The 19665-nt window shown below is 44.3% G+C and overlaps 1 protein-coding gene across 1 annotated transcript in view; it reads right to left on the bottom strand.

Annotated features, from left to right (window-relative positions):
• Positions 1–19665, bottom strand: part of cfap91 (cilia and flagella associated protein 91) — a 72914-nt gene that overhangs the window by 13602 nt on the left and 39647 nt on the right. Inside the window, exons 12-15 of the mRNA XM_055644298.1 lie at positions 11771–11842; positions 10787–10933; positions 9373–9594; positions 1649–1797 (exon numbers count right to left, since the gene is read on the bottom strand). Of these exons, the coding sequence (XP_055500273.1) occupies positions 1649–1797; positions 9373–9594; positions 10787–10933; positions 11771–11842 (590 nt within the window). The remainder of the gene's footprint in view (positions 1–1648; positions 1798–9372; positions 9595–10786; positions 10934–11770; positions 11843–19665) is intronic.

Here is a 19665-nt window from a genome sequence, read left to right as displayed (position 1 = left end):
CAACCTGTCCTGCATTCTCATAGCATCCTCCTCACAGTTCACACTGCCACCCAGATTTGTGTCATCTGCAAATTTGTTAATGTTACTTTGAATCCCTTCATCTAAAGCATTGATATATATTGTAAATAGCACCGAGCCTTGCGGTACTCCACTAGTCACTGCCTGCCATTCTGAAAGGGACCCGTTAATCCCTACTCTTTATTTCCTGTCTGCCAATCAATTTTCTATCCATGTCAGCACTCTACCCCCAATACCATGTGCCTTAATTTTGCCCACTAATCTCCTATGTGGGACCTTATCAAATGCTTTCTGAAAGTCCAGGTACACTACATCCACTGGCTCTCCCATGTCCATTTTCCAAGTTACATCCTCAAAAAATTCCAGAAGATTAGTCAATTTCCCCATCATAAATCCATGCTGACTTGGACCGATCCTGTTACTGCTATCCAAATGTGCTGCTATTTCATCTTTTATGATTGACTCCAGCATCTTCCCCACCACCGATGTCAGGCTAACTGGTTTATAATTCTGTTTTCTCTCTCCCGCCTTTCTTCAAAAGGTTATCGATTCATTTCAACACCACCTTTCATGGTGGTACCTATTTCCACCAACCACAAAAATCTATTTACATTATTAAATATGCGTTTTGACTCTGCATCCATCGCTCAAAGATTGCAAAACCTGTAGGTGCAAAAACTTCTCATCTTTGTGAAATTTCAACCCCTATATCCAGTTTAAAACTTTGAATTCTCCAGTCAGTAGGAAAAAGCTTATCAGAATCTAGTCGGTTAAACAAATGAGGATTTGTTTCTCTGCAGGGCAAGATGGGCTGAAGGGCCTGTTTCCATACTTTATCTCTCAATTCAATCAAAACGTATTGACAAAAACCAACTGTGTATTATGTTACATCCTGTAATTTAGCTTTTTTTTTATAAATTGAGCACAAATAGATCTCATTTGATTCCATGCTGCATCCCTAAAACTAAAAAACTAATTACTAAAATACACCTTAAATAATAATGTGTAAAGTATGTAACGACAATGGGATTGTTTGTGGGTTAGTTACTTAAAATTGGGGATTTCAATGTTCATACTGTTGGTTTGTGAACTACCAACCTGATGTTATAAACATAATTATAACAGTATTATAACTTGATGTTGATTCCTCACAAGCCTCATTCCACCAATAATCTTAGAGTCATAGAGTGATACAGTGTGGAAACAGGCCATTCGGCCCAATTTGCCCACACCGGCCAACATGTCCCAGCAACACTAGTCCCACCTGCCCTCATTTGGTCCATATCTCTCCAAACCTGTTCTATCCATGTACCTGTCTGTTTCTCAAACGTTAAGATAGTCCCAGCCTCAACAACCTCCACTGGCAGCTTGTTCCACACACCAACCACCCTTTGTGTGAAAAAATTACCTCTCAGATTCCTATTAAATCTTTTCCCCTTCACCTTAAACGTATGTCCTCTGATTAAATCCAAGTAACTCTGGTTAAACCTATGTCCTCTGAATATAAAAGGAAGAAAAGACCAATAATTTTCTAGCTCAGCACCCAGTTTTGTTTTTTTCAGTCAGATTAATGAACTTCCTACAAAATCAATTTTAAATACACAGAAGTAAATAATTATTAGGTACACACTTCTCCTCAGTAGCGTAGGCGGCGTCATTGATTTCGTCGGCCAGTTTGCGGATCTCTTGGCGTGCCTGCTCTTCTGCTGTGTTTCGCATGGATTTCAACACAACGTCCTCCAAGTAAGAGTCCACTGTGGTCTGGTGCACTTTAATCACCTGCCCCAGAGAGAAGGGGGAATGTCAAGTGAGTAAGTAAGTAAGCGACAGAGCAAAAGGTGATGGCAGCAATTTTCTTGTGATTCTCAGCACCAAGTAACTTAATTGGATGAAAATCACAAGGAAAACAGCAAGTGCTGGAAGTCTGAAATAAAAACAAAACATGCTGGAAATGCTCAGGAGGTCAGGCAGCATCTGTGGAAAGAGGCACAGATTTAACAGTGCAGGTTGAAGGCCCTTCACGCCAACTTAAACTGCAAGGTTGTTAATAATTATCTAATAAACGCTAATGTCACTTCAAGACATTATCTCTATCAATCCACTTCGCAACAAACAGAATCGAAGGTCTGATGTGTGCAATGACCAGGGATTTCTTAAATTACATTACGGGACTACAATGAGAATGTGTTGAGTCAATATTCTGTCATACACTTGGAAACAAAATAATTAACTTGGAATAAGCCAAGTCCAAAATCCATCATTCCAATCCTGAAGTCTCAACCCGAAACATCACCCATTCCTTCTCTCCAGAGATGCTGTCTGTCCCGCTGAGTTACTCCAGCATTTTGTGTCTATTCCAAACCTGATATATCTTATCACTAACTAGCATTAGTCCTTCAGTCCAAAATTGATATTTTACCAGTAACAAGCAAAGTTTTTGGCATTGTTCACAGTGAATTTAAAAATAGATCAAATTTTGCTTGCTTAGATAATCCTGCTGCCTGCTGCATCATTTGGACTTGTTCATTTATATTTAAAGAGTTTTCTTGAATGTATTGGAAACAAGAGCAAGGGAGCATTGGTAACAATCAGGCTATTTCCTTAACCAAAGCAATCTATGGAATGTGAAACAAATGAAATGATTAAATTGGGTAAATTCCATGTGGTTATATACAGCAAGAGAAATGAAGATGGAAGAGAGAATAAAAATGCTGACAATATTATTTCTATTGGAGGTCAAAAGGTAAAAATTCAATTGTTCCTAAAACCAATTTGCACCGCTAAGGAATAAATGGATGATTTAAGAGCAGGAACGCTGGGCCTGAGGAAAAGTGCACAAGAGTTGGTAAATCTCCGGGCTTCCACTGACCCAGTAACAAAGGCAGGAGGAACATGAAGGGTCAAGCTATGAATGGATCAGACCAACATCATTGCCCAGGGCCATGCAGGTCGATCGGCGAGCACCGTGACACTCTTGTGTATCTGATACGCTTGGGACTTTGTGCTGCTTCTTCAGATTTCCCACCCCATTGATTGCTTTAGTTTAGATTTTCCTTAGATTAGAGTTTAAAGAGACACAGTGTAGAAACAGGCCCCTTGGCCCACCGAGTCCATGCCAACCGAGTCCATGCTATCCTATACACAAGGGACAATTTACAGAAGCCAATTAACCTACAAACCTGCACGTCTTTGAGATGTGGCAGGAAACCAGAGTACCAGGAGGAAACCCATGCCGTCACAGGGAGAAGTGCAAAATCTGTACAAACAGTACCCATTGTCAGGATCGATCGCTGATGTTGTAAGGTAGCACCTCTACCACTGTGCCACCCTATTTGACTGCTGCAGTTACAGTGACTGTGAATGGGGTGAGGAGAGAGTGAGGTGTCCCTGAGACCGAGATCATGGGCACCTTTGTTCTCCCGCTCTGTCGTGGAGCAGTGGATGGTTTGGGAGAGGGGAGAGCGATATTTGGTCCTGGACAGAATATGTTTTCCAACATTTTCCACCACCAGAATGGCACAGTGGTGCAGTGGTAGAGTTGCTGCCTCACAGCGCCAGAAACACGGGTTCTATCCTGACTACAGGTGCTGTATGTATGGAGTTTGTACGTCTCCCCGTGGCCCCGTGGCTTTTCTCCGGGTGCTCTGGTTTCCTCCCACATTCCAAAAACATATAGGTTTGTAGGTTAATTTTTTTTTTGTAAAATTGTAAACTGACCCTAGTGTGTAGGATAGTGTTAGTGTACAAGGTGATTGATGGTTGGTGCAGACTCGGTGGGCCGAAGGGCCTATTTCCACATGGTATCTCTAAAATCTAAAGAAACCTAATTTTCATGGGCCAGTTGAGAACATTTAGTCATTGAATGGACTTTACTCAGGCAGTGCATCAGCTTTCCAAAGTTACAACGTCAATGCATGAATCTACATCTGGTTTTGGATGTTCTGATGCATCAGCTGAATCCAGTCGGAAGTGACTGGTGGTGTCAATAGGAGGGGGAATGAAAGGGTAATACCGGGAGGCATGGTGGCGCAGCGGCAGCGTTGCTGCCTACCAGCGCCAGAGACCCCGGTTCGATCCTGACTACGGGTGCTGTCTGTACAGAGTTTGTACATACTCCCCTGTGGGTTCTCTCCAAGATATTCATTTGCCTCCCACATTCATACAGGTTTGTAGGTTAATTGGTTTGTATAAATGTAAATTGTCCATAGTGTCCGTAAGACAGTGTTAATGTGCAGGGATTGCTGGTCAGTGCGGATTCGATGGGCTGAAAGGCCTGTTTCCACGCTGTATATCTAAACTAAAACTAAACTAGTCCTCAGGCACTTTGTTGAATTTGGAAGCAACTAGAATGTAATTTTCACCTGATGATCACTGAATGTTTATATTGAGGCTGTAATTACCCATGGATTAGTTACACTTGTAAATACCGAAAAAGAAAATCAGAGAATATTTAATTATATAATCATTATTTCATTACGACTGGAGTTTTGAATGTAAATATTATAATTCTCAACAATACTTACAACTAATTACAATAAGAGGCTGCGTTCTTCCCATCTTTTTGTAAAATTAAAAACAAGTTAGTTCAATTTCAAAGCACTAATTATCATCTTTGTTTTGTTGACTGTAATTAGAAAGTCTACAAAATTATTTATATAATGCCTTTCAGGCGGGAAATAGTTCTGTGCTACATTCATGGCATTGGAATTAAATTGCAGAAATGTCAAATCAAGGAAAGTGAAACAATAAGGAACAAATTGCTGGTTCAAAGATAAATATATTTGGGGTTTTGTTTGTTGGTAGTGAAAACAAGTGTAGCTTGTGAGGATAAAAGCTGGAACACTGGATGGTCCTCCCACCCACCAGTAGTGGAGATGAAGAGATAGTCACACAACATGGAAAAGGGCCCTTTGGCCCAACTCATCCATGCCAACCAAGATGCTCCATCTGAGCTAGTCCCATTTGGCCCATATTCATCTAAACCTTTCCTATCCACGTACCTGTCCAAGTGTCTTTTAAATCGTGTTAGAGTACATGCTTCAACTACCTTCTCTGGCAGCTCATTCCTCTGTGGGGAAAAAGTTTCCCCTCAGATTCCTATTAAATCTTAGCCTGTTTGCCGTAAACCTGTCCTTGGTTCCCCTACCCTGGGAAATAGCCTCTGTACATTTACCCTGTAGACAAGAGAAAGGGATTGTTTGAAGTGGACAGTCGGTAGTTGGAGAAGTTGTCTGAAATAGGAAGAGATAAGGATGTGAACAAGTTTAAACAAGAGGTGTGATTTTTTTTTTTAACATTGAGGTGCAGTGGTCTTGGAAGTCACTGGTCCATATTGAAGGTCTATATTGTACACAGCTCCACTGCTTCCAGCAATGCTTATGCAGAGTGGCCTTTGACCTGGGCATGCGCAGTCGGAATGCCGAACTCACTAATTCCGACAGTCGTAGAGTCATATCGCATAGAAACAAGCCCTTCAAGCCCAACTTACCCACACCGACCGACATGTCCCATCTACACTAGTCTATGTTTGGTATATCTCCCTCTAAACCTGTCGTAACCATGTTGTCGTTGTAGAGCCATGTAGAGTTGTGAATCTGTGGAATTCTCTGCCACAGAAGGCCGTTGGAGGGCAATTCACTGGATGTTTTCAAGAAAAAGTTAGACATAGTTCATAGGGCTAACAATAACATGATCATATTAAATGGCGGTGCTGGCTCGTAGGGCCGAATGGCCTACTATTTTCCACCCTATTTTCTATGTTCTATGTTTCTAGTCAATTAGAATCTACCCTAACCCGGCACTTTGAGCAGGGAGAGTCACTCTGCTGAAGTTCAGATCCAAGGCTTCCCTAACATAGACACAAAAAGCTGGAGTAACTCTGTGGGTCAGGCAGCATCTTTGGAGAAATGGAATAGGTGATGTTTCTGGTCGAAACCCATCTTCGGTCACTTTTCTTCAGAGATGCTGCCTGGCCTGCTGAGTTAACCCAGCTTTTTGTATCTATCTTCAGTTTTTTTATTAACGTATGGCATCTCTGTGTGGTAAATCAGTTGCACGGAGGCGGAGAGGAGAGCTCTTCAGCGCGTCGTCCACAGAGCGCAGAGGATTATTGGGACACAGCTACCAGCCTTGGAGGGCATCTACCACACACGGTGCCTCAGGAAGGCCGTCAGCATCCATAAAGACTCCTCACACCCTTGTAATGGACTGTTCGAACTACTTCCCTCCGGCAGACGTTACAAGACCTTCTACGCCCGAACCTCCAGACTCAGGAACAGCTTCATTCCCAGAGCTATAGCGGCTCTGAACCGGCCCTGCTGAGTGCCCCCCATCCCCCCTGGACTGTCTCCATCGGATGGTCACGTCACACAGACACATCTGCACTTTAGTCTGTTGAACTATTTTGACTGTTTTACTGTTCTTTTTACAATCCCTGTTCTCGGGGTATCTAAATCCAAATTTTATTAGTTATTTATGTTATGACATCGGATGGAAGCTGCATACCCAAATCTCGTTGCGCTTATGTGCAATGACAATAAAATATATTATTATTATTATTATTAAACAGCATCTGCAGTTCCTTTCTAAACATATCCAAAGCTTCGCTGATGGATGATCCCGCACCCTATAGGAAGGTCAAGTATGGCCTTTGTAAGGCTAATAATGATGGCAAGGGAGAATTCCAGAACAAGCTAGAGGCTCAATTGAAGCCAGCGGGCACCAAGCGACCCTGGCAGAGCCCGAATACCAGCATGAATAGCGAGCCAAAATCAACAAGATCTGGAGAACATTCGGGCTTGTTCGATTGATCAGTGGGAAGAAACATTTGAGCCGTAGAACTAATTGATGATCGTCCAAAAGAGAGAGTTCCACCAGCTGCCCTCCTCCATTCAGTGGCATGGCTGTTGCTACTCCATACCATCAGCAGCTGGAGGTGGCCACTGCTGAACAGATACACAGCTGGGCCCAGTCACAAATACTGTGGTTACAAACCCGGCCATAGGTTCGCTTCTCTGCTATGAATGATTCAACTCCTGCTACCCCAAGGTCATTCCAGCCTTTGAGGCAAGTCCCACTGCGTAATGACTACACCTCCAATAGTACCCAAAGCAGGCTACAATCCAGCTAAAGCATCCTGCAAACTTGGCACCCAATCCACCAATCCATCACCAATGCACCATGGCTGCAATGTGTACCAACTCCAAAGTGCTGAGCAAGGCCATGCCATGCCATGCCCACAGGGCAGCACAGTGGCACAGCGGTAGAGCACCAGAGATCCAGATTCCAACAACTACGGGTGATTGTCTGTGCCGAGTTGTAGGTTCTACCCGTGACCTGCGTGGGATTTCTCCAGGATCCCCAGTTTTCTCCCACACTCCAAAGACGTGGGTTTGTAGGCTAATTGTCTTGGTATAAAATGTTTGTAGGCTAATTGGCTTGGTATAAAATGTAAAATTTTCCCTAGCATGTGTGGGGTAGTGTAATTGTATGGGGATCGCTTGTCGGTGTGGATTGGATTTTCCACGTTGTATCTCGAAACCAAACAGCACTCCCAAAGCCAAGAGTTCTACCATCAAGAAGGACAATGACAGCAGGTGCATGTTGCCCTCTGAAGGGCCTGTCTCACCAGCATGCGATTGCATGCGTCTAGCGCGACCAAACGTGGTTGCTTGAGGCGTACGGCCTCGCGGGGCCGATTCCACTTTGAACCGCGGAGGCGTATGGAGTTGTGCGGGGCTGGTCCCGACATCATACTTACCAATCAGCTGGGCAGGAGGCGGACCGACTGAATTTGGACGTCGCACGTTGTCGGGCAGTGACGTCATCGCGCCACGCGCTAGGCATACGCTGTCAAGACGCTGCGTACGACGTCAAGACGCTACGTACGAAGTCAAGGCGTTGCGTACTCCCTCAATATGCCTGCGGGCCGACAGGCCGTTGGCGCACAGAATTTTCGGACAGTGCAGGATTTTCGGAGCCCCGCGCGATGTCGGGACCAGCCCCGCACAACTCCCCGCGCCTCCGCGGTTCGAAGTGGGACCGGCCCCACGCGGCCATACGCCTCAAGCGACCACGTTTGGTCGCGCTAGACGCATGCACTCGCTTGCTGGTGGGACAGGCCCTTAAGCTGCACACCAATCTGACTTTGAAACACATTGTTACCCCTTACACGTTGCTGGGTCTAACCATTAGAACTTGATTTTCCTTACCAAAGGTGCAGGTACCTACAGAAGTGGCAAACTATTACCTTGTCAAGAACAATTAATGATGAACAATTGCTACTGGACATCCACAGCCTGTAACACGCAATAGAACAAAACACAGTAACGTTGATGTATTATATTTTTTAAACTTCAAATAACAATCATTAATTAAACCTGGATTTTTCTCCAGCTTCATTTCATATTAGTTTTAGTTTCATCTTAAGCTCTCTCCCATGAAAGCAAAGCATTGCTAGAAATGTGAGTAAAAGCACTATGCAGAATACAGAAAGGTCAATGACAGAAACCACTAGCCTTTTCTTTTCATTAATACTAAACCTTATGCTAAGTATTTGGAGCAATTTTTTTTTTACCTCCCAGCTGCTGGTCAACATTCTCACTTGATGCAGTAAAGGCTAAGAGTTCACGTCCCTTGGGACTTAGAGATACAGCACGGAAACAGGCCCTTCGGCCCACTAACTCCGCAACACCCCGTCCACCAGCACTATCCTATACACTAGGGACAATTTATAATTTTATCAAAGCCAATTAACCTACAAACCTGCACGTCTTTGGAGCACCCGGAGAAAACCCACGCAATCAGAGAGAAAATGTACAAACTGCGTACAGACATCACCTGTAATGATAATCGGACCCTGGTCTCTGGCGCTGTAAGGTAGCAACTCTACCACTGTGTCACCTTGCCACTCTCTCAGGACCTTTAGTGCAACATTTAGATCGACACTTGCAGTTGCCGGGGGAGCTGGATAATACCAGAGGTGACATCTTTGGGAATGAAATGCTAAACTTAGGTACTGTTTACCTTTTAAAGTGGAGGTATGAGATCCCATGGCAATCTCTCAAAGAAGCCTGTTCTCCCTGGTGGCCCTGTCAATATTTATCTCTTCGCCAACATCACCAAACCGATTATCCAGTCAATATCACATGATGTTTGTGTGACTTGGCCCTGCACAGATTAGCTGCTGTATTTCCTCAATTACAGCAGAACAACATAGTTCATGAAGAGTTTGCAAAGACTTTCCTTTCCATTCCTTCCTGATCGGGCATGAATTGATTACATGCGTGACACATTACAGATGGCAAACTAATGACCTTTATGTTAATGATGCAGATTTACTGGCACGCTCCTGACCTGTTTGAAAATCTCGTCCTCCTCCCTCCTGCGCCTCTCCTCCACTTGCCGCAAGCCGCTCTCCTCTGCCTCCCGGATTCGGCGACGCCGCTCCGCCAACATAACTATCGCATGAATGCGCCGCTCCTCCTGCAGTCGCAGCAGCTCCTTGTTCAGGAAGTCAAACATGTCTGCAAGCACATGGCCCTCCACGTGGGAGAGAAAGTCTTCCTCTGCAGAACGCTGAGAGAAGAGAGAATACATTATACTAACCCCAATCTGACACAAGGTACTGGTGCAGGTTTACAAAAAAAAAGTGCTGGAGTAACTCTGCAGGTCAGGCAGCATCTCTGGAGAACATGGATAGGAGATGTTTCGGGTTGGGACCCTTCTTCAGACATAGTAGGGGAGGGAAAGCTGGAATAGAGGTGGGGGGCAGGACAAAGCCTGGCAATTAATAGGTGGATACAGGGGAGGGGGTTTTCACTGGCAGTGAGTCTGGGTCAGAACATGGTTGAAAAGCAGGAATGGGAGGGGGAGCAGTGAGGGAGGGTCTCGTGGACCTGCTGCTGCAGAGAGGAGGAGAACTTCTTAAAAGTAGACATACCTTGAGTCAAGCAAAACTCAACCCAAAATGTCACCTATCCACGTCCTCCAGCGATGCTGCCTGACCCTCTGTGTTACTCCAGTGCTTTGTGTCATTATCTGCCATACCTTATTCTTTATCAAACAACAGTGTGTGAAAGATATGATCTGGACAAGATTTAACTGTTTTATATCTATTACCAAATGACCAAATGCCCTGAACTTTACTTTGACAGTGTATACCAGGACCATCAGAAACAGAACAGATTACAGATTTGATGTGAAGCATCTATTTTACAGCCATTAAATTAACGTCAAAGAATCCCAAATGAAAGTCAAAAAGCACACACATATTCTGCAATACAGGTGTATTACAAAGGGGGTCCAGGACCTACATATGAAACATGTTGCAAACACTTACAATTGCCAAAGCCTTTCTGATCACTTCTTTATCAAGCTGGTTGGCCTTTGGGGGAAATCTCTAGGCTAATAACATTCAGGAAACCAGCTCAAATTGTATTCCAATCAGGTGCCCTTATAAAATTTGTGATTGAGAGTAAAATATGGTATGTTTTTATAATTAAAAAACATTTATTTTAAAAATCTATTTCTTGTTGCAGCCTGCAGTATCACTTTAAGGCTTATCTTTATAAAATACAATGTTTTTAAATTATAAAAACTTACATTTTATTCTCAATCACAAAATTTAGAATAAAAATCTAGGTGAGAAAATGAGCCATTTTGCTACAATGCATGATCTTTAGTATAAAGCGAGCATGACAAACAGTAGCAAGCATAATGATGATTCAACAAAAGCGATTTGCATTAAATGTTAAATTCTTTGCACTACCTTTTTCTGCTGGAGGTCTCGCTCTTGTTGCAGGGCGAGTATAGCCTGCTTTTCTGCTTCCTTCACCAGCTGCCTGTCTTCCTGGAGGGCGTGTGTGGTGCGGAGTTCCTGAAGCAGCTCAATGCGTTTCTCCTTTCCCTCGAACATCTACAGAAACATTGGCAGGCCAGTCACAAAAATGCTGGGGTAACTCAGCTGGACAGGCAGCATCTCTAGAGAAAAGGAATGGGTAACGTTTCGGGTAGAGACCCTTCTTCAGGTCTCTTCTTCAGTGTCTCTCTTCGTCCCAACATTACCATGATATTCGCTCACTCTAAGCTGTTATATTCCAACATTCTAATACCATGTTGAGTTGATCAACAGCCTGGCGATACACAAAGCTACATGAAGTGAAGCTCAAGTTGTTACTTTATGCTGCCTTATGTTAAGCTACATTAAGTTAAGTGAATTATAGGGAGAGGTTGAGTAGCCTGGGACTCTATCCTTGGAGCGCAGGAGGATGAGGGATGATCTTATAGAGGTGTACTGTAAGATCTGAAGGGAATAGATATGGTGAATGCACAGATACTCTTGCCTATTGTAGGTGAATCGAGGACCGGAGAACATAGGTTTAAGGTGAAGGGGAAAAGATTTAATAGGAATCTGAGGGGTAACTTTATCGCTCAGCGAGTGATGGGTATATGGAATGAGCTGCTGGCAGAGGCAGCATTTAAAAGGCATTTGGACAGGTACAAGGAAAGGTTTAGAGAGCCATGGGCCAAGGGCAGGCAAATGGGACGAGCGTAGATTGGGCATCTTGATCGGCATGAACAAATTAGGCCAAAGGACCTGATTCTATGCTTTATGACTGCATGACAACATTATTCCCCTAGCATTAAAGACATAGGTCCTCAACGTCCCCCAATGCGCAGTCATACATTTCAATCTATAACTGTAGCAGGTCTATCTGTATTTCATAATCCAACAGAACTAGAAGAAACTTACCATATTCTGAATAGCCCTTCCTCGTAATAATTTTTGCAGATAAATGACAGCGAGTTCGCTTTCTTGCTCTCCCTGAAATAACAAAAAAATTAAAAACAGATTATGTAATGTATGTTGCTTGAATTTCTTCAAAAGCAAATTGGGATGAAAAGAAGTTCAAGATATAATCCTAAGGGTAGAAATGTTATAGCTTTTAGTTTAGTTTAGTTCAGAGATACACCGCGGAAACAGGCTCTTCTGCCCACCGAGTCTGCACCGACCTGCAACCCCTACACGTTAACACTATCCTACACACACTAGTTACACTTATACCAAGCCAATTAACCTACAAACCTGTACGTCTTTGGAGCGTGGGAGGAAACCAAAGATCTCGGAGAAAACCCACGCAGGTCACGGGGAGAACGTACAAACTCCGTACAGAGGGTGGAAAGCATCTTGTCCGGGAACATTACCATCTGGTTTGGGAATTGCTCTGCCAAGGACAAGAAGGCTCTGCAGAGAGTAGTGCGTTCAGCCGAATGCACTATGGGAACTTCACTTGCCCCCCTGCAGGAACTATACATCAGGAGGTGCAACTCCAGAGCCAACAATATCATGAGAGACCCCTTCCACCCCTGCAACAGACTGTTCCACGCCTCCGTTGCCATACGGTGAGAACAGAGAGGTTGAGAAGGAGTTTCTTCCCAGAGGCCATTCGGACTGTAAACGCCTATCTCACCAGGGACTAACTCTACTGAACGTTTTTCCTTCCATTACTTATTATGTAAAAGAATATGTGTGTGTTATGATTGTGTTTATAATTTGTTTGGTTGTTTGGTTGTTTGGCTTTTTGCACAAAGTCCGTGAGCATTGCCACTTTCATTTCACTGCACATCTCGTATGTGTATGTGACAAATAAACTTGACTTGACTTGACTTGACAGCACTCGTAGTCGGGATCGAACCCCGGTCTCTGGCGCAGTAAGTGCTGCAAAGCAGCAACTCTACCGCTACACCTTTACAAAGATTTTGGCATCATAGCTTGCACAAAGGAAGATTCGGGTTGATGGAGGTTAATCATGTCAGGCCAAGAGATCTGCATCTGTTTCATCAATGACATAAGGTCAGAAGAGACGGCATGGAGGCGCAGCAGTAGAGTTGCTGCCTTACAGCATTTGCAGCACCAGAGACCAAGGGTCAATCCTGACTACGGTTGCTGTCTGTACGTAGTTTGTACCTTCTCCCAGCGACCCATTAGGGTTTTTTCTGAGATCTTTGGTTTCCTCCCACACTCCAGAGATGTACAGATTTGTATGTTAATTGGCTTGGTATAAGTGTATATTGTCCCTAATACACAATAGACAATAGACAATAGGTAATAGACAATAGACAATAGACAACAGGATAATCCTGTTGCCTGGTGCATCATTTGGACTTATTCATTTATATTTAAAGAGTTTTCTTGAATGTATTGGAAACAAGAGCAAGGGAGCATTGGTAACAATCAGGCTATTCCCTGAACCAAAGCAATCTATGGAATGTGAAACAAATGAAATTATTAAATTGGGCAAATTCTATGTGGTTGTATACAGCAAGAGAAATGAAGAGAGAAGAGAGAATAAAAATGGACAAAAATTGGAGGTCAAAAGGTAAAAATTCAATTGTTCCTAAAACAATTTGCACCCCTAAGGAAGAAATGACAATAGACAATAGGTGCAGGAGTAGGCCATTTGGCACTTCGAGCCAGCACTGCCTTTCAATGTGATCATGGCTGACCATCCCCAATCAGTACCCCGTTCCTGCCTTCTCCTCATATCACCTGACTCCGTTCCTGCCTTCTCCTCATATCACCTGACTCCGCTATTTTTAAGAGCTATTTTACATAATACTATCTAGCTCTCTCTTGAAGACATCCAGAGAACCTGCCTCCACTGAGGCAGAGAATTCCATAGAAACATAGAAAATAGGTGCAGGAGTAGGCCATTCGGCACTTCGAGCCTGCACCGCCATTCAATATGATCATGCCTGATCATCCAACTCAGTATCCCGTACCTGCCTTCTCTCCATACCCCCTGATCCCCTTAGCCACAAGGGCCACATCTAACTCCCTCTTAAATATAACCAATGAACTGGCCTCAACTACCTTCTGTGGCAGAGAATTCCACAGATTCACCACTCTCTGTGTGAAAAATGTTTTTCTCATCTCGGTCCTAAAAGACTTCCCCCTTTATCCATAAACTGTGACCCCATGTTCTGGACTTCCCCAACATCGGGAAAAATCTTCCTGCATCTAGCCTGTCCAACTCCTTAAGAATTTTGTAAGTTTCTATAAGATCCCTCCTCAATCTTCTAAATTCTAGCGAGTACAAGCCGAGTCTATCCAGTCTTTCTTCATATGAAAGTCCTGACATCCCAGGAATCAGTCTGGTGAACCTTCTCTGTACTCCCTCTATGGCAAGAATGTCTTTGCTCAGATTAGGAGACCAAAACTGTATGCAATACTCCAGGTGTAGTCTCACCAAGACCCTGTACAACTGCAGTAGAACCTCCATGCTCCTATACTCAAATCCTTTTGCTATGAATAGTAACATACCATTCACTTTCTTCACTGCCTGTTGCATCTGCATGACTACTTTCAATGACTGGTGTACCATGACCCCAGGTCCCGCTGCATCTCCCCTTTTCCTAATCGGCCACCACTCAGATAATAGTCTACTTGTCCTTTTTTTCGCCACCAAAGTGGATAACCTCACATACTAACATACATTATACGTGTGGTATCTGCCATGCATTTGCACACTCACCTCAGACCAAATCCAAGCACCTTGCAGTCTCCTTGCATCCGCCCACAGATTGTCGGCTGCCCTCCCCCCAGCTTTGTGTCATCTGCATACTTGGAGATGTTGCATTCAATTCCCTCGTCCAAAATATAAATGTAAATAACTGGGGACCCAGCATCGAGCCTTGCGGTACCCCACTAGTCACTGCCTGCCATTCTGAAAAGGACCCGTTTACTCCTACTCTTTGCTTCCTGTCTGCCAGCCAGTTCCCTATCCACATCAATACTGAACCCACAATACTCTGTGCTTTAAGTTTGCATACTAATCTCTTATGTGGACCTTGTTGAAAGCCTTCTGAAAGTCTAGATATAACACATCCACTGGTTCTCCCTTATCCACTCTACTGCTTTACATCCTCGAAAAATTCTATTAGTTGTCAGACATGATTTACCTTTCATACCTTCCATGCTGACTTTTAGAAATGATTTGATCTCTGACTGACTGGCTTCCACATTTCACCACTCTCTGTGAGAAACATGGTTCATGTCTCAATGACAATAAATGGCTTACTTCTTATTCTTAAACTGTGGCCCCTGGTTCTGGACTCCCCCAACATTGGGAACATGTTTCCTGTCTCTAGCGTGTATGAATAGTAACATACTTATATGTTTTCTGATATCCCCTCTTGCATCTGCATGTACTAAGCCCAGCTCTCTGGTGTCCGGTGGGCGGCGCGACTCTCTTTTCAGCAGCGGCCTCTGCAGCCTGTCCGCGTTTTATTTTTTTCTGTCAAAGTTTTTATGTAGTTTTTGTTATTTATCCACATTGTGTGTGGGGGGGTGGGGTGGGTGGGAGGGAGGGGGAAACTATTAAATCTCTCCTTGCAGTCTCCTAGACCATTTCTCGTCACAGCTAACGTTATCGTTGGGGCTGCAATTGTGTCATCTCCAACAGGGAGATGTTGCATTCTGGTGCCGACGACTCCAAACCGTCGCGGAGCTGGCCGGTCCAGAGCATCGAGCCTTGCGGTACCCCACTAGCACTGCTGCCATTGCTGAAAAGGACCCGGAGACTCCTACTCTTTGCGGGTCCTGTCTGCCAGCGGCACCGGGAGCCACGGGTCCCTGGACTGAGACCACAATACTCTGTGCTCTCGCAACGGCGAATTCTCCCGCCCGAGTTGCGGGGTCGAAGAGCCTTCTGGAGCGGGGCCTGACAACACATCCACTGGTTCGGCTTCCCTTATCCACTCTACTCTGCGAGCGCACGCCGGGGGCTCTATTCACCAAGACCCCTTTCATAAATCCTCGCTGACCCCAATGGCTTCTAATGGCCGCGGTAGGGAATCGCCAGATCGCCACTCTCTGTGGGGGCTTTGACTTTGACTCTGACATGGGGGGGGGGGGGGGGAGTGCAATGGAGAGATAAGTTTATTTGGCCTTCCACTGTGGCAATGTTCTGGACTGTTTATGTAGGGAATGTTGTGTTCCTGTCTCTAGCGTGTGTAATGTATGGCTGCAGAAACTTATATCGTTTGGACCTCTGGGGTCCAAATGACCTCCAAATGTTCTTGCCCAGCTTGCTCCATTCTCTCAGCATATGACAGTCCTGCCATCCTGGGAATTAACCTGGTAAACCTACGCTGCACTCCCTCAATAGCAATAATGTCCTTCCTCAAATTAGGGGACCAAAACTGCACACAATACTCCAGGTGTGGTCTCACTAGGGCTCTGTACAACTGCAGAAGGACCTCTTTGCTCCTATATTCAATTCCTCTTGTTATAAAGGCCAACATGCTATTCACTTTCTTCACTGCCTGCTGTACCTGCATGCTTACTTTCATAGACTGATGTACAAGGACCCCTAGATCCCGTTGTACTTCCCCTTTTCCTAACTTGACGCCATTTAGATAGTAATCTGCCTTCCTGTTTTTGCTACCAAAGTGGATAACCTCACATTTATCCGCATTAAACTTCATCTGCCATGCATCTGCCCACTCCCCCAACCTGTCCAAGTCACCCTGAATTCTCATAGCATCCTCCTCACAGTTCACACTGCCACCCAGCTTTGTGTCATCTGCAAATCTGCTAATGTTACTTTGAATCCCTTCATCCAAATCATTGATGTATAATGAAAATAGCTGCGGTCCCAGCACCGAGCCTTGCGGTACCCCCACTAGTCACTGACTGTCATTCTGATGTGAATGCTAATGTGAGTAGTATAGTGTTAATGTAAAGGGATTGCTGGTCAGTATAGACACGGTGGGCCGAAGGGCCTGTTTCCACGCTGTATCTCTAAAAGTAAACTAAAGTGGGATCATTGGCAATGAAACAGTGCCCAGAGCATGCACCATGATTGCTTCCCTTAAGATGGCGCTAGCAGTCAATATTTTGTCAATTAACTCAGCAGATATAGTACGGAACGAGACCAAGTGGGGACTCGTTGGGCCAGCTGCCCAACGTAATGTGATCCACATCCCTCCTTTCACTCCATATCCATGTTCTTATCTTATGTTTAGGTTTATTATTGCCATGTGTACCAAGGTGTCCAAAAGCTGTCCAATCAGATCAGAAATACAAGCAAGTCTAACTCAAAAACGATAGATGAAGCAAAGGGGAAGGGGAAAATCCTCTATCCAAAAACCTCTTAAATACCACTATTGTTTTTGCTCCCACCACCACCCCCAGCAGCATGTTCCAGGCACCCACCGTCCTCTGTGTAACAAAAGAAGGGAGGCACAATGGCAAAGCTGCTGCCTCACAACGCCACAGATCCCGGTTCGATCCTGATCTCGGGTGCTGCCTGTGTGGAATTTGCACGCTCTCTGTGGGTTTCCACGGGTGCTCCGGTTTCCTCCCACATCCCACAGATGTGCAGGTTTGTAGGTTAATTGGCCTTCTGTACATTGCCCCTCGTGTGTACGGAGTGGATGAGAAAGTGGGATAGCATAGAACTAGTGTGAATGGGTGATTGATGGTCGGAGTGGACTCGGTGGGCTGAAGTGCCTGTTTCCATGTTGTAAATAGAATGAATGCATGAGAGATGCACTACTCGACAAACAAGGGCTCCTAAATTTCTCCGCACCATTCCACATTATTTCAATAAAAGAATCTCATGCCCAGATAACAAAATACCAGCAACGAGTAGCTAGTCAATTTCAAACTATACAGGAGTCCAGAATTTAGTGAAACTTTTGTTGAGAAATGCTAGCTGTTTAGTTGCAGCATTTCCACAAGTTCTATCCTGTATTTATGTATTAGTCTATGGTGTGAAGATATTGAATTCCTAGGTCCCTCTTATCTGCCCTGTTATATGTATCTACAAAACTATCTTTTCATTAAACATGATTTTTGCTTCATAAAGACATTTTTATTTATTATATTATGGTATTCTTTGCTGATGAGCTCCAGCACTTTTCTAACAACCAGCTTCAAGCTAACTACTTTCTAATTCCCCATTTGTTTCAGTCCTATTTTAACATGGGAAAAAATAAGTGCAGAGGTGAGCCATTCCATCCTTTGGGCCTGTTCCATCATTTAATACAATGTCCTCCATCTGATTAGCACTTAAGAGAACTTTAGATAAACCTGAGCATGAACAAGGTTTGTTCATGAAGTCAGAAGAAAAGCTTCAGCAACGCATTCAACAAGGTTCCACAGGGTAGGCTGCTCTGGAAGATTAGATTGCATGGGATCCAAAGAGAGATAGCTGAATGGATAGAAAAAGGGCTTCATGGAAGGAAGCAGAGGGAGATGGTGGAAGGTTGCTTCTCGGACTGGAGTCCTGTGGCTAGTGGTGTACCTCAGGGTTCAGTGCTGGGCCCGTTAATGTTTGTCATTTACATCAATGATTTGGATGAAAACATAACCTGGCAAGATTATCAAGTTTGCTGATGATAAAATGGTGGGTGGTTTTACAGACAGTGAAGATGGTTGTGCAAAATTGCAGCAGGATCTTGATCGATTGGCCAGGTGGGCTGAGGAATGGGTGATGGAATTTAATACAGAGAAATGTGAGGTGTTACATTTTGAGGAGTCTAACATGGGCAGGGTCTACACAGTGAATGGTAGGGCGCTGGATAATGATGTAGAGCAGAGGGACCTAGGAGCACAGGTGCATGGAGTCACAGGAGGATAGGGAGGTCAAAAAGGCTTTTGGCACATTGACCTTCATTAGTCAGAATATTGAGTATAGAAGTTGAGAGGTCATGTTGCAGTTGTACAAGACGTTATTGAGGTCGCATTTAGAGTATTGTGTTCAGTTCCGGGCACCATGTTATGGATAAGATGTCAAGCTGGAAAGGGTACAGAGAAGATTTATGAGGATGTTGTCAGGAGTAGAGGGACTGAGCTATAGGGAGAGGTTGAGTAGGATGGGACTCTATTCCTTGTAGCGCAGGAGGATGAGGGGTGATTTTCTAAAGGTGAATAAAATCATGAGTCTCTTGCCCAGAGTAGGTGAATCGAGGACACAGGTTTAAGGTGATTTAATTGGAATCTGAGGGGTAACATTTTCACGCAAAGGGTAGTGGGGGTATGGAACAAGCTGCCAGATGAGGTAGTTGAGGCAGGGACTATCCCAACGTTTAAGAAAGAATTAAGGGGCTGTCCCACTTGGACGACCTAATCCACGTGTTTAGAAGACCCTAGACGAGTTGAAAGAAATGTCAAGGTCATGTTATCTCGCCGAAGTAAAAGACCTCCTACGACTATGTATACCACCTCTTGTGACCCCCCTTGACCTCAGTCTTCCACACCTTAGACCAACTACGACTAGCTACGAATGGAAATGATCAGATGATAAAATGATGTCATGTTTGCATTTTGTTTCTCGGGCCAGTTACCGACCAATGACTACCTACACGACCTACTACAACATACCTACAAGTAAAAAGTGTCGATTTTTTTCATGCTGACCTTTTTTTTTACTCGTGGACATTTTTTATCAGGCTGGAAAAAACGCCGCGACCCACTTGAGGCCACGAGTACGCGGAGACCACTCACGAGCATCAGGAAAAGTGACCTACAACCTTGTGCTGCGAGTATGAGTCAAGGGCAAACTCGGTAGAGGTGCCAATTAGGTCGTGAAAGTGGGACAGCGGCTTTAGATAAGTACATGGATAGAACAGATTTGAAGG

This window comes from Leucoraja erinacea, chromosome 13, assembly GCF_028641065.1.
Source record: "Leucoraja erinacea ecotype New England chromosome 13, Leri_hhj_1, whole genome shotgun sequence".
Classification (NCBI taxonomy): domain Eukaryota; kingdom Metazoa; phylum Chordata; class Chondrichthyes; order Rajiformes; family Rajidae; genus Leucoraja; species Leucoraja erinaceus.
This window is presented reverse-complemented; position numbering and strand designations above follow the sequence as displayed.